This window comes from Engystomops pustulosus, chromosome 10, assembly GCF_040894005.1.
Source record: "Engystomops pustulosus chromosome 10, aEngPut4.maternal, whole genome shotgun sequence".
Classification (NCBI taxonomy): Eukaryota; Metazoa; Chordata; class Amphibia; order Anura; family Leptodactylidae; genus Engystomops; species Engystomops pustulosus.
The window spans coordinates 42,862,845-42,877,124 of NC_092420.1; the positions used below are offsets into that span (position 1 = coordinate 42,862,845).

General features: G+C 40.0%; 1 protein-coding gene across 5 annotated transcripts in view; it reads right to left on the reverse strand.

The window, feature by feature from the left end:
- Positions 1-14,280, reverse strand: part of HSD17B7 (hydroxysteroid 17-beta dehydrogenase 7) — a 121,180-nt gene that overhangs the window by 25,972 nt on the left and 80,928 nt on the right. For 3 of the 5 annotated variants that reach the window (XM_072128123.1, XM_072128120.1, XM_072128121.1), the window contains 3 exons: positions 8,144-8,338; positions 6,076-6,180; positions 1,330-1,386 (listed from right to left, as the gene is read on the reverse strand). In XM_072128123.1, coding sequence (XP_071984224.1) covers positions 1,330-1,386; positions 6,076-6,180; positions 8,144-8,338 — 357 coding nt within the window. The remainder of the gene's footprint in view (positions 1-1,329; positions 1,387-6,075; positions 6,181-8,143; positions 8,339-14,280) is intronic. The other 2 variants (XM_072128124.1, XM_072128122.1) reach the window with 1 other exon arrangement.

Below are 14,280 nucleotides of genomic sequence, written 5' to 3' on the forward strand. Positions count from 1 at the left end.
TAGAGTGTGTAACATTTTTTAATTCACTTTTTAGAGCATTTTAAAGAAAGTATTAATTAAAAATTCTTTTTTCTGAACATTTTTTGCATTTTATTTTTCTGCATTTATGTGGGGGTTTTTTGTGTATTTGTTTTTTATACTTTATTAAGTGTTTTATGGGAAAGTGACATTTTAGGGGCTTATATTTTAAGGTTTTATTTTTTAATTTGTTCTTAACTTTTATTACTTATACAAACTTGAACCAGGGATGCTCTGATCGCTGTTTCAAGTCCAATACACTGCTCTACAATACTTAATAATTGTAGAACAGTGTAAACTGTCTGAGCATGCAGCCGTCAAAACCAGAAGGGATCTTTGGGTCTCACGAAGACCCGAAGCTACTTCGGGTTAACCCATTCATTACAATGTGCTACCAGCACATTGTAATGTATGAGGAGTAAAATCCCCATATACTGCCATATTGTAGTATGGCAGTATATGGTAGGATCGATCAGACAATCTAGGGTTAAAGTACCCTAGGGAGTTTGAAAAATAGTAAAAATAAAAAAAAAGTTAAAAAAAAAAAAACCTAAAAATTCAAATCACCCCCCTTTCCCTAGAACTGATATAAATATAAATAAACAGTAAAAATCATAAACACATTAGGTATCGCCGCATCCAAAAATGCCTGATCTATCAAAATATAATAACGTTTTTTCACTACGTTTAAACCTGTAACGGAAAATCGCGTCCAAAGTCAAAACTGGCACTTTTTTGCCATTTAAAAAAAATTTAAAATTCTATAAAAAGTGATCAAAAGGTCGTACAGTCCTAAAAATAATAATCATTGAAAACATCATCAAAAGTCGCAAAAGATGACACCACCCTCAACTCCATACAACGAAGTATGGAAAAGTTATAAGCACAAGAAGACGGCAAAATAAAAAAAAAATTTTTGTTCATGAGGTTTTAATTTTTGTAAATGTATGAAAACATTATAAAACCTATACAAATTTGGTATCCCTGTAATCGTACTGACCCAAAGAATAAATTAGATGCAGCATTTGTGGCGTGAAGTAAAAGCCGTAATATCCAAGACCACAAGAATACGACACAAATGCGTTTTTTCACCATTTTCACTGCATTTGGAATTTTTTTCCCGCTTCCCAGTACATGCCATGGAATATTCAATGTGATCACTATGAAGTGCAATTTGTTCCCCAAAAACGAGCCGTCACATAGCTTTTTACGTGTAAAAATAAAAAAGTTAGATTTTTGAAGGTGGGGAGTGAAAAATGGAAATGAAAAAATGGGAAAGGGCCCGGTCCTTAACCGGTTAAACAAACTTACCAAAGCTTCTGCTCCATTATATGGCGAAATAGTAAATGAGTGTGTGAACAAACGGATCTGAAGGATTAAAAGTAAAATTTATTTTAAATTATACTACAACTAAAATAACTTTGCATATACAATTACTTACAGGTATACACTACCATTATGCTGTTAAGTATCAAACTGCACAGTTCCTGTTCTAATTAATGTGGTGCAAACGAGATACTTAGAGAGGGAACATTGGGATAATGGTCTTTCCCCCAAAGACTAGAGCAAGTATGAATAGCCCTTATTTTAAATGGTTTTCGTTTACAAGAAAAAAATGCCTTAAGGGGCATTTTAAAATGGAGAAATCGGACCTATAACTGGTAGCTTTATGTCTTCTGGCACTTTCAGTCCAATTGGACATTGACAACACACACACACAGTACTGCACAAAAGGAAGAAAACAGAGGGGCACAGCGCTAACAAAACATCCCACAGCAGATTTTTTTTGAGCATTAACTTGAAATCAATCAGTCCAGGCAATGAGGATCTGGAAACAAACTTGCGCGGGGGTGCTCTAGCTCACATAGTTCACAATGCTTAGAAAACAATGCATTCAAGAGGAAAGAAAGAGCTGGCACTCACCTCTGTTGAAGTAAAATCAGTCTTTTACTCCATATCGCTTTAAAAACTTCACTACAGGAGAGAGGAATAAAGCAGGAGCCCAGAAGAGGTGACGGCCCGTTTCGCGCTACAAGCGCTTAATCCTGCCTAATTGGAAGGCGTCCTCAGCTGTTTCTTAACTGAGCAGCCGCAACCCTTAAAGGACACCTGTCATCAGGTCTGTGTCACTTGTCCTGTCACCTCTACCTGTTGGAGCAGCTCACAAGGATCCCATCTAGTTATTTCATACATTAATCATTGTAAAATCATCTTTTCTTTATTATGTAAATGAGGCTGGTCACATGGTCAGAGGCAGTGATGTCACTCCTGTTCCCCCTCCCCTCTCCTCCCCCTGCTCATGTCTGTGTGTAATGTATAGTAAAGCATTGCTAGTGTGTGCGGTGTTTCTGCTGACATGCTGCATCCTCCTAATATACAGGTGAGAGACACAGACAGCAGCTACACATGAATCTGACATATTCTGCTGTAACATGGCTGCCTGGAGCTGCTGTATCTCTCCTAAACACACACACATGCACACACAGGCTGCAGGGGGTGTGGCCGCCAGCACCAGGAAGCACATCATTATACAGCCTCACTCCATTATACAGGCTGTCAGTCAAGCACTGGGGGTGTGGCTGTGCCTCCCACTCATGAATAGAGTGGACAGCTTGAATATGCTAATGCTTCATTGGACATTTCACAGGTCATTTGCATACAGCTTTAGGACCTCATTGCTTAGGTTTACAGGCATGTAGAGGGACAACGAAGGGATAGAGGCAATGCTCTCTAATGGGAGTTTATGAAAATATATTTAGTTTAGGAGGGTTATTTTGCATGACGGGTTCTCTTTAACTTAGCAACCATAAACATTTCATTTTATTGGTCTGGAGAGAAAGGAAGAGGTGCTAGCATATTGAACACAAAAAAGGCATTACAATCCACAATATCATAGGGTCAGAAAGTAAGTAAGATATATTATCTTTTTTAGATTTTTATATAAAAATGTTTAGATAATTGGTAAAGATGTAAAAAGATAAGGAATCACAGGGTGCCTGCACTTTCTTTACAAAGAGGAGCAAGTAAACTTTACAGCAGAAACTTTACAATATAAATTTACAGCGTTTTTCATTATAAAAACACACTCACATCATTTTTATCGTTGAGACCAACGCATTTGTTTTCTTTTCCTGACGCCTCCATTAGGAGGTACAGGAACAATTTCTAAATGCAAAGGAGATCGATTTGGGATTACCAGCATTTGTGTTTCTCTAATACGCAAATATATTGTAGTTACAAATGAGCTCAGGGTGCCAGCACCTTCTTTACAAAAAGGAGCAAGTAAACTTTACAGCAGAAACTTTACAATATAACTTTACAGCCTTTTTCATTATAAAAACACACTCATATCATTTTTAATCATTGAGACCTAATGGTCCCAATGCATTTGTTTTAATAATCCAAGAAGCTTCTCTCCTGAGGAGGGTTTTTTGCCGGTCACCTCCATTAAGAGGTACAGGAACAATTTCTAAGCCTGCAAAGGAGATTGAATTAGGATTACTGGTGTGCGTTTCTCTAATATGCTGAATTAGTCAAGGTGCCCCCTCACCTGTTTTGATAGAATAACGGTGCTCGCAGTAACGTACAAACTATTTCTTGATAGTTTGGCCTATGTAAATCTGCCACAAGGGCAGAACAACACATAGACCAAAAATGAGGATTTGCAAGAAATAAACTGTCTGAGTATATGGGCGAGACCTCCGATGTTCAGACATTTACCTTTTATGAAGAAGGGTCAAAAGTTACAGTTACCACAAGAAAAATTTCCCAAAAGTATAGATCTCTCCAACCAATTTTTTTCTGATTAAGGGGCAAACAACTTCGAACAAGGTGGTCTTTAACCCCACAGTGCAATAAGACGTACCTGTACGTTTTATTGCGCATGGGGTAGTATGAAGAGGGTTCATGGGCTGAGCCCTCTTCATACACGCCGGGTGCTTGCTTCACAATGAAGCAAGCACCCGTCGCTAACACCCGCGATCGGCGCATGTACCGATCGCGGGTGTTAACCCTTTCATCGCCGCCGGCAAAGCTGCCGGCGGCATTAACGAGCTAGCGGCGCGTGGGCGCCGCCATCTTGGCTCCGATCACCGCTCCCTGTGACGTCATCGGGGAGCGGCGATCCGTTGCCATGACAGCCTCGGATCACACAATGATCCGAGGCTATCATGTTTTAGGCCATCTATTACAATGTGCGATCTGCACATTGTAATAGTTGGTGTGCAAAATCCCCATATACTGCCATACTGTAGTATGGCAGTATATGGTAGGATCAATCAGACAACCTAGGGTTAAAGTACCCTAGGGAGTCTAAAAAATAGTAAAACATTTTAATAAAAAAAATAAAAATTATATTAAAAAAACCTAAAAATTCAAATCACCCCCCTTTCCCTAGAACTGATATAAATATAAATAAACAGTAAAAATCCTAAATACATTAGGTATCGCCGCGTCCGAAAATGCCCGATCTATCAAAATATAAGAATGTTTTTTTACTGCGTTTAACCCCGTAACGGAAAATAGTGCCCAAAGTCGCAAATGGCATTTTTTTTGCCATTTTGAAAAATATTAAAAATTCAATAAAAAGTGATCAAAAGGTCGTACAATTCTAAAAATAAAAGTATTGAAAATGTCATCAAAAGTCGCAAAAAATGACACCACCCACAGCTCCATACACCAAAGTATAAAAAAGTTATTAGCGCAAGAAGACGGCAAAATGAAGAATTTTTTTTTTTGTACAAGAATGAAGAATTTTAATTTTTGTAAATGTATGAAAACATTATAAAACCTATACAAATTTGGTATCCATGTGATCGTATTGACCCAATGAATAAATTAGACATGTCATTTGGAGCGCACAGTGAAAGACGTAAAATCCACGCCCACAAGAAAACGGCGCAAATGCGTTTTATCACCATTTTCACTGCATTCAGAATTTTTTTCCCGCTTCCCAGTATATGTCATAGACAATTAAATGCCATCACTATGAAGTGCAATTTGTTACGCAGAAAACAAGCCATCACACAGCTCTCTACATGGAAAAATAAAAAAGTTATAGATTTTTGAAGGTGGGGTGTGAAAAATAAAGACGCAAAAACGAAAAAGGACCTGGTCCTTAAGGGGTTAATGGTTCTACTCCATCTAAAAGTGATGAGGGGACCTGCTTTATTCCTCTCTCCTGTAGCGAAGTTTTTAAAGCGATATGGAATAAAAGACTGATTTTACTTCCACAGCGGTGAGTGCCAGCTCTTTCTTTCCTCTTTAATGCATTGTTTTCACACACACACACACACACAGTACTACAACCCCCGCACAATGTAAATGGTATGATCACTTTCAATCTGAAGCGACTAAAAGCATTACAGGACTGCTAAATAGGAGACCCTTTGGGAAGGTTGTTAACCTGAAAAACAGCATTAAATGCGAGGCAGTAATTGGTTACCATGTCAGCCAGGAGTATATGGTATATGTGATCGCAACCCCTGTAGTTCAAATACGCAAAAAAAGGCTCTGCAGTTTTGGTTCACTCGACCCATTTCTTACCTTTCCTAATGCATGTAACCTGTCTCGTCTGGATTGTTTTATTAGTTACTTAATTTTTGAAGTGGGTATTGTAGCAATAGTCCATTTGAAAAACCACTGGAGATTCATAGCATGTTATGGCAGTTTTATAAAGTTTAAATACAACAGATACAGCATTGTAACGCTGTCCTTCGCTCTGGATAATTTAACTTGAATGCTGACTTAGCTATTGTTTATTATTATACAAAACACAGCTCTGATTCGATGTATGAATAGACCAACATTGCATGCACTACCCACTGTTCTATGTTATGCTTGAAAGATTTTTAATAAAAATTTACAGTTAAAAAAAAAGATATCCCTGTGATTTTGAGATTGTTTTCTCATGAGACATTGTGGTTTATGCAAGTAGTGCTTTATGCAAGTAGAACGTTAAAAGGGAAAATAAATTTAAACATTTGAAAGGTCAATTTTATGGTAAAATTGAGGTCTGAGCAATAATGATACAGCTGACATAAGAAAAAATTTACTTACCAACCACATAACTGGCATAATCAAGGTCCAGAAGAAAGATGGCAAGATCCCATAGGTGAGATTGGTCATAACAAGTCCTGGACATACCACACTGGAAAACAAACCCTGAAAAGAGAATTATTTACACTTTCTACATAATGTAGATTCCGATCTTTAAAATGTTTGACAACATTATGAAAAATAACCACAAAAAAAAAAAAGTATATACTCGAGTATAAGCTGAGTTTTTCAGCACAATGTGCTTAAACTCAAGTCAAGAGAAAAAACAAAGTGTACTCACATTCTGACGCCTCTAATCATCACGGCCCTGGCGCACATAGCATGCGGCTGACGTCATGATGCCTGCAAATGACCGTGCGGGGACAAGAAGCCGATGCCAGGGCCCCGATGTGTGTAGAAGAGGACTGACGCGGGGCTGGCTGGCGAGCTATATACGACAAAGGGCGACAAAGCTATATACGACAAAGGGCAGTGAGGGGACATGTAGTCGATGCCGGGGCCCCGATGGATAGAAGAGGACAGTCGTGGGGCTGGCTGGCTGGCTAGCTATATACGACAAAGGGCAGGGCTGGCTAGCTATATACGACAAAGGGCAGGGCTGGCTGGCTAGCTATATACGACATAGGGCAGGACTGGATGGCTGGCTAGCTAGCTATATACGACAGGGGGCGGGCTGGGTGGCTAGCTGTATACGACAGGGGGCGGGCTGGCTATATAGTATAGGACAGGGTGGCAGGCTGGCTATATACTTCAGGGGGCTGTGACAAACGCCTTTACCACCCTCGGTTTATACTCTAGTCAATAGGTTGTTTCAGTTTTTTTGTGTTAAAATTAGGGGTCTCTGCTTATACTTGAATTGTACATTTATTATACACACACACACACACACACGAATGAATCAGTCACAAGGAATGCCATTTTTAGCTCGTAAAAGGTCCCAAAAACCATTGCCATGCCAATTTTAAAAATGACATCTAGATCAATTCTGTAGTAAATGTAAAATAAACCAGATCTGGCAAGCTCTGTGCAGCGCTGTGTAATCTGTGTGCACTATATAAAAAATTATTATTAACCCCTTCCCGACATGTGAAGTAATAGTACATCACACGTCGGGTGCAGGTGCATGGAGAGGGCTCAAGGGCTGAGCCCTCTCCATAGCTGGTAAAGTCTTTGCTGCATATTGCTAACCTGCCCATCGCCGCCGACAGTTTCCAAAAAATGGGGTTACATGGGTGACGCCATCTTGGGGAACATTGTTGCTCCCAGTGACGCCACTGGGGGGCAGCGATTGGTCACCATGACAGCCTCTGGTCTTCCGAAGACCCAAGGCCGACTCATTTTAACTCATTAATTACAATATGTGATTTACAAATTGTAATTGATGATGTGCAAAATCCCCATATACTGCCATTCTGTAATATAGCAGTATATCGTAGGATCAATCAGACAACCTAGGCTTAAAGTACCCGAGGGAGTCTAAAAAAAAATAGTAAAAAATAAAAAAAATTAATACAAATTCAAATCACCCCCTTTCCCTAGAACTAATGTAAAGAGAAACAGTAAATAGCATAAAAAAATTAGGTATCACCACGTCCAAAAATGCCCAATCAAAATAAAATAACGTTTTTTCACTGTGTGTAACCCCTTAACAGAAAATAGCACCCAAAGTCGAAAATGGCACTTTTTGCCATTTTGAAAAATCTAAAAAAAAATATCAATAATAAAAAATGGTCAAAAGTTCATACAGTCTTAAAATAGTAGCACCAAAAGTTGCAAGGTTTCAACACACCACCCTCAGCTCTGTACACTGAAGTATGAAAAAGTAATTAGCACCAGAAGATGGCAAAATCTTCTTTTTTTTTTTTTGGTACAGGTTTAATTCTTGTAAATGTATGAAAAAATTCTAAAACTTAATATTTCAGGACCAAAACACTTGGTAGATTGTGAAGGCATTATTTTACATGCATGTTAGGTGGACTCATTTTTCTTTATCAATCAGATCTCCAATGTAAACAGAATATAAATAAGAAAGGCAAGCCAAAATATTACAATAACCACCTGGACTGACCTTCGTATTATAATGCCTATTTAAAGCAACACTAAGCAGGTCAGTAGCATATTTAGATGAACTGTAAGATTCCTGGCCTTCCTTATGCTGATAGTCTGAGAGACTGAAGGCAGACCTTCTTGCATTGCTGGATGATGTCCAGATAACTTGGGAAGGATTATCCAAGTTACACAAAAGAGGTTCTAATTCTTTAATCTGTAATACATAAAAAGAAAAAAACATTCAGGGTAATGAATGCTAGAAGTGTTAAAATGCATTCCAGAAGTGTCTCCCTTAGGCATTATTGACATTGCCATCTGCTTACCCAAACAGAATCTCTACTATGCACAGGGCTGAGTGGTGAAGGGAGAGGGGAGCGGCATACACTATGATGTCAATGGGGCAGGCTATATATTAGTGGCCATGGAGCTACTGGCTATATACTAGGGGGCAGGGGGCTACTGTCTTTATACAAAGGGTCAGGGGCTGGCTATATACTGGGGTTCATGTGCCTGCTGGCTATATAATGGAGGCTGTGACTAATGCCCATACTATGCTTATATTCGAGTCAATAAGTTTCCCATTTTTTTGTGCTAAAATTAGGTGCCTTGGCTTATACTCGGGTATATTATGTAAATTATTTGATCTCATCATTTATCAAGGGCTGTACTGCTTTAATTATACAAAGAATTTTGAGTTGATTACTTACTTACTGGGCATCAGTCAGGATTTATATTTATCTTCTTGATTACTGGGCAAAGGAAAGTATTAATAAAATTTTAAAAGGGAACCACGCCCTAGTAGCCTCTTTGGACCCTCCTACTATGAGATGGCTGCACGCATTCATCTGCAAGCCCTGCATAGACTACCTATGCAGAGCTGGCGGCTGCGCGTACTTGGCTCCGAAGCCATTAAGCATGCGCAGTAGCTCCAGCGCCAAGTAAGCGCAGCCACCGGCTCTGCGTGGAGAGTCTATGCAGAGAGCGGACAAGTGCGTGCAGCTGCCAGGAGCTGCGTGCTGAAGATCTCGTAGTAGGAGGATCCAAAGAAGCTACTAGAGTAGCTGCACCATGTAGCTTCAGCTCCGGCTACTCCATGCCCCAATAGCCTCTTTCATATATTTGCATATCAGGGCAATAAAAGATTTATAAAGTTACAGGCCACGTAAGGATTAGCCCTAAAAAAGGGCTCCCATGTCATTCAATAGTTGAACCTGCCACCGGCTTTACCTTAATAGGTAGATCGAGATGGTAGGTTCCCTTTAAAAGTATGCTAATAAGCCAAAAGTGCTCCAGGGCCATGCAATAGCCTGTGAATCTGGAGCCCAGAGGTGCTCTAGTGACAGCCCCTGAAGCACTTCTAACCTCTTCAGCATATTCCAACTGTTGATTTTTGGAAGATGACTACAAGTTCTGAACTACAGTGACCAGATGCTTCCTGCTTCATTAAGTTAGAATAAGATGATGATTATACCTCGACCCCCATGACGGCCCACCTGGAGGATGCCCCTTGACCTTAGGGCAGTCACAAGGATCACCCTTTTTGCTTTTACTAATGTTCAGATATTGCTGACAAAGCAGAACCTGATCCCATACTCCACCATGCTCTTGTAAGCAGGTGCTGTCTGGGATATACTTATATTATCACCGATGTTAGTAGTTGGGCTTAATCTAGCACTCCACTTTCTCTTTAACCCCTTACCGCATTTGGACATTTCTGTATGTCCTGTAGCGGAAGGGAGAGTATGAAGAGGAGACATAGGCTGAGCCTTCTTCATACTTAGTGGGTGTTTGCTGCTCAATGGAGCAAACATCCGTCAATAACACCAGCGATTGGTGCTAGTACCGATCGCAGGTGTTAACTCTTTGATTGCCGTGGCAAAGCTGCCGAAGGCGTTATTGAGCCGACAGCGCATGGTCGTCGCCATCTTGGTCATCGGGGAGTGTAACAGAGGAAATCCAAATAAAAGGTCCGATGAGACAAAAAACATATGACTGCATTACAGGGTATATTGCTCAGTCCTTTGGGTAACACATCAACAGTTACTATCACTCCCACAGCCGTATATATCAAGGGTAAGTGTAGGATGTGCACCTAGACATACAATTCACAAATAAGAGACTACTCATTTTGCGCAGTCTATGGTTGCCTCTCAGACTCCCCTGAGAGGCAAAGCACTTTTAAGAAGTTTGTTAACCCTTTAGGGGTTTTATAGGGATTAAAATGGAGGCGCAGTCTACAAATTTAAATATTTTTTTTTTACAATACATTCATTTTGGGTGGAAAATTAAACATTTGCAATGGATTAAATGAAAAAAGGCTCCACAAAGTTTGATACCCCATATGTGGTGCTAACCTGCTGTATGGGCACACGGACGGGCATAGAAGGGAAGGAGGCGCCATCCAGAGCAGATTTGCATCGTCACATTGTACAGGCTATAATTTTTTTGTTTTTTTTAATGTGGACCTATAGAAGCTTTTTTTTTTTTTGCCACATGAGATGCACTTTTCTGGTACATAATTTTGGGGCATCTATAGCTTATTGCTGAGATTTTATTAACCCTTTGTTGGTGGAAATTAAAATCATCAAATATTAGGAAGATTTTTTTGTGTTTTTTTTTGGCTGTTAACCATACCATAAGATTATTATATTATTTTTGTTATATGGGTTGCCACGATTACTAAAAGACCTTGGCGAAAATTTGGCGAAAATGTTAATTTTAGCATCACCAATTTTTCATATCCATAACTTTTTTATTATTCAGCTGAAAAATCTGGTCAAGAGCTTATTTTTTGTGAGAAGGATTGTTCTTTTTAGTGGTCTTATTTTAGAGTGCGTAACTTTTTTTTAATCACTTTTTAGAGCATTCTTTAAAGGGTATTAAAAATTATCTTTTTTGGAAGCGTTTTTTGTGAGGTTTTTTTTTTTTTTACGGGGTTCACTTTGTGGATCTAATGACGATTCAGTTTTATTATGCAGATTGTCACGGATGCAGCGATACCAAATATGTGGGGGTTTTGTGTATTTTATTCAATTTTACAGAATAAAAACTAATTTGGAGAAAATCTTGTTCATTATAGCATCACCATCTTTTCAAATGCATAACTTTTTTTATTTTTCGGCTGACAAATCTGGTTAGGGGCTTATTTTGCGAAAAGAGTTGTTCTTTTTAGTGGTCTCATTTTAGAGTGTGTAACATTTTTTTCCCACTTTTTAGTGCATTTTTTAAAGGTATTAATAAAAAATGATCTATTTTCGGAAAGTTTTTGGCGTTTTTTCTCCCCCGGGGTTTACCGTGCGGGTCCAGTAACGATTCTGTTTTATTATACTGATTGTTACAGCTGCAGACACTGCCTCCCAGGCCCTCTTTGTGGTATCTGGAGATTTTAACCACATTTTTCCAACATCTGCATTGTCAAATTTCACACAGTATGTATCCTGCCACACAAGGGAAAATAAAACACTGGACCTCTTTTTTGCCAACATAAGGGAAGCATATAAGTCATCAGCCCTACCTCCCCTCGGAAGAGCAGATCACAACCTTATGCACCTATGCCCTGTGTACCTGGCCCTCGTACAGAGAAAAACAGCTGTCATCCGCACAGGAAGGATATGGTCTGCAGAGGCTGAAGAGGCTTTGAGGGATTGTTTCAACACAACTGTATGGGAAGTATTGCAGGATTCTTATGGGGATGACATTGACGGCCTAACACTGCATAACAGACTGTTTTAACTTCTGTACAGAGAACAAGGTACCCACAAAAATGGTGAGGTGCCTCTCTAACAACAAACCCTGGATTAACCCTGATATAAAAGCTCTTCTTAAAGAGAAAAGATTTTTTTTTTAGATTAGGTGACAGGAAAAACTTGAGGATTGTTCGAAAGGAGTTGAGGCGACAAATAAGGGTGGGGAAATCCAGATACAAGAGAAGGATAGAGAAGCAGATAAAACAGGGAAACATCAGTGGAGTCTGGAAAAGTCTCAAATCAATATTTATTGAGACAGACCGTCTCTCAGGTTACAGCAGATGAGGGGTGGGTTAATGAACTTAATCTATTCTTCAATAGGTTTGATCACACACCTGCCTCTACCACCTTACAGGTCTATGTAAATCAGGAAACCATTTTATTGTCTCCTCCACACTCAATGGGACACATTTACTTATCCGGCCGACGGAGTTCACTCAAAGTGCATTGTCCGACCGGAATGCACTGTGCAGCGATTCACCAAGATCGTGCGCCCAATATGCTGCATGTGTCGCTTCCCCACTCAGGTCTGCGTACCTGAAGAAGGCGAACTTCTTCCTGGTGCATGTAACCGCTTGATCTTGCAACACAATTTAAATGTTAAATCCCGTGCTCAGTCCGAATCAGTCGGATCGTCAGATGGTCCACCCCCCGATTTCTGTTGCATGAAAGCTGGCGCAGCTGCGCAAAAACCTGATAGTGTGGGACACAATCCCCTGCTTAAAACCTGTCCAAGCTCTTATGTCATGAAACTCAAGATGATACACATATGTTTTGTTTTTTGTATTAAATTTAAAAAAAAAAAAAAAAAACAAATAAAAATAAAGTCATAAAAAAAAAAAAAAAAAAAAAAAAAACCTGTCCAAGCGGCACAAATCCCGAAAACGTTGAGAAGCCCAATGACAACGTGATCCGCTGACCCTTAGTAAATAAGTCCACTGTCTCCCCCACTGGATCCCCTGCTGTAAGCTCTCAACTCCAGAACAGTCAAACCAATTGTGAGTCATCAGGCTACAATGTGATCCTTACAAGTGCCCAGGTGAAAAGAGAGCTGAAAAGACTCATGGGCAAGGCTGCAGGTCCAGATGGTATCAGTGCAAGACTACTCAAGACATGTGGTCATCATCTTTGTAGTATCATTGCACATATTTTCAACTTGAGCCTGAAGTTAGGATCGGACCTTAACAGCTACAGACCAGTGACATTAACATACCATTTGATGAAGGCGTTCAAGAGGTTCTCACACTTTGAGGAGGGGTCAGAGCAGGCTATACCTGTTGAGGAGGCTGAAGGCATTTTAAGTGCAGGGGGCAGTTCTTAAGACCTTCAACTCTGTAGTGGTGTAGTCTGTTGGGGAAGAAGCATCTCAGTTAGGGAGAGGGGCAGACTGGACAAACTGATTAGGAAAGCCATCTCTGCCCTTGGGGGGGGTCCTCTTGACACAGTGCAGGTAGTAGCTGAAAGGAGGACCCTGTGTAAGTTGAAATCTATTCTGGAGAATAGCTCCCATCCCATGTGGCATTGGGAAGCACCTTCAGTGACCGACTGCTTCACCCAAAGTGTGAGAGGGAGCGTTATCGTAAGTCATTCCTCCCCGCTGCGATCAGGCTCTTCAACAAACAAGGCCCAAACAGCAGTAACCTGTTCCTCCCACATCTATAGTGGTACAATGGAAACACCAGCTCCAAGAACCGCAATCAGTCTTCTTTGTGGGCGTCCTAGGTCCCTGGAGCCTGTGGGCCTGTGGTGGCCACCTTGTAAAAGTGGCTAATTTTTTTTCATTTTGGAAATCATTTCCTGCCTTTATCTTTTGTTTTTACAGATTACCTTGCGCTTGGCTGGATTGAATCTGTTTTGCTTCATTTCTGGAAGGAGCTGATATGTTGATACATCTACTTACACTTACAGAAATGAAGAAAACACAAAACGCATCATAACATGCAGTAACACTTGCGTTTTCAATGTGTTTAAAAAAAGGACCAAGAATGCACCATGTGACCGCACCCTTACAAATGCAATGCAGACATCGGGCTGGGTCTCAGCCATATTACTAACCTACACCTAGTGTATGCATTGTTTACATGCTAAACATTTGGGGGGGGGGGGGGTCACTGATCTAATTTTTTGCAACTTATTTGCGTTTTTGCCACTTCACAACTTTTGTTGCCCTTTTACAAAGTTTGCCATATTAGTTGTTTTTAGGTCAGTGTCTAATTTGTCATAAGTTTCCAGATGTGGACGTCTGGGAAGTCACAAATTTTTGCACAATTACGCGGAAAAGGCACAAATAAACTCCAGGCCAGAGCAGGCATAGGGAAGGGGGTTGCTTAAACATTTGAGACTTGTGTTACTTTTCTGACAAAAGTAGTATAAAGCCAACAGACTCACCCGTCTCATTTATCAACTAATA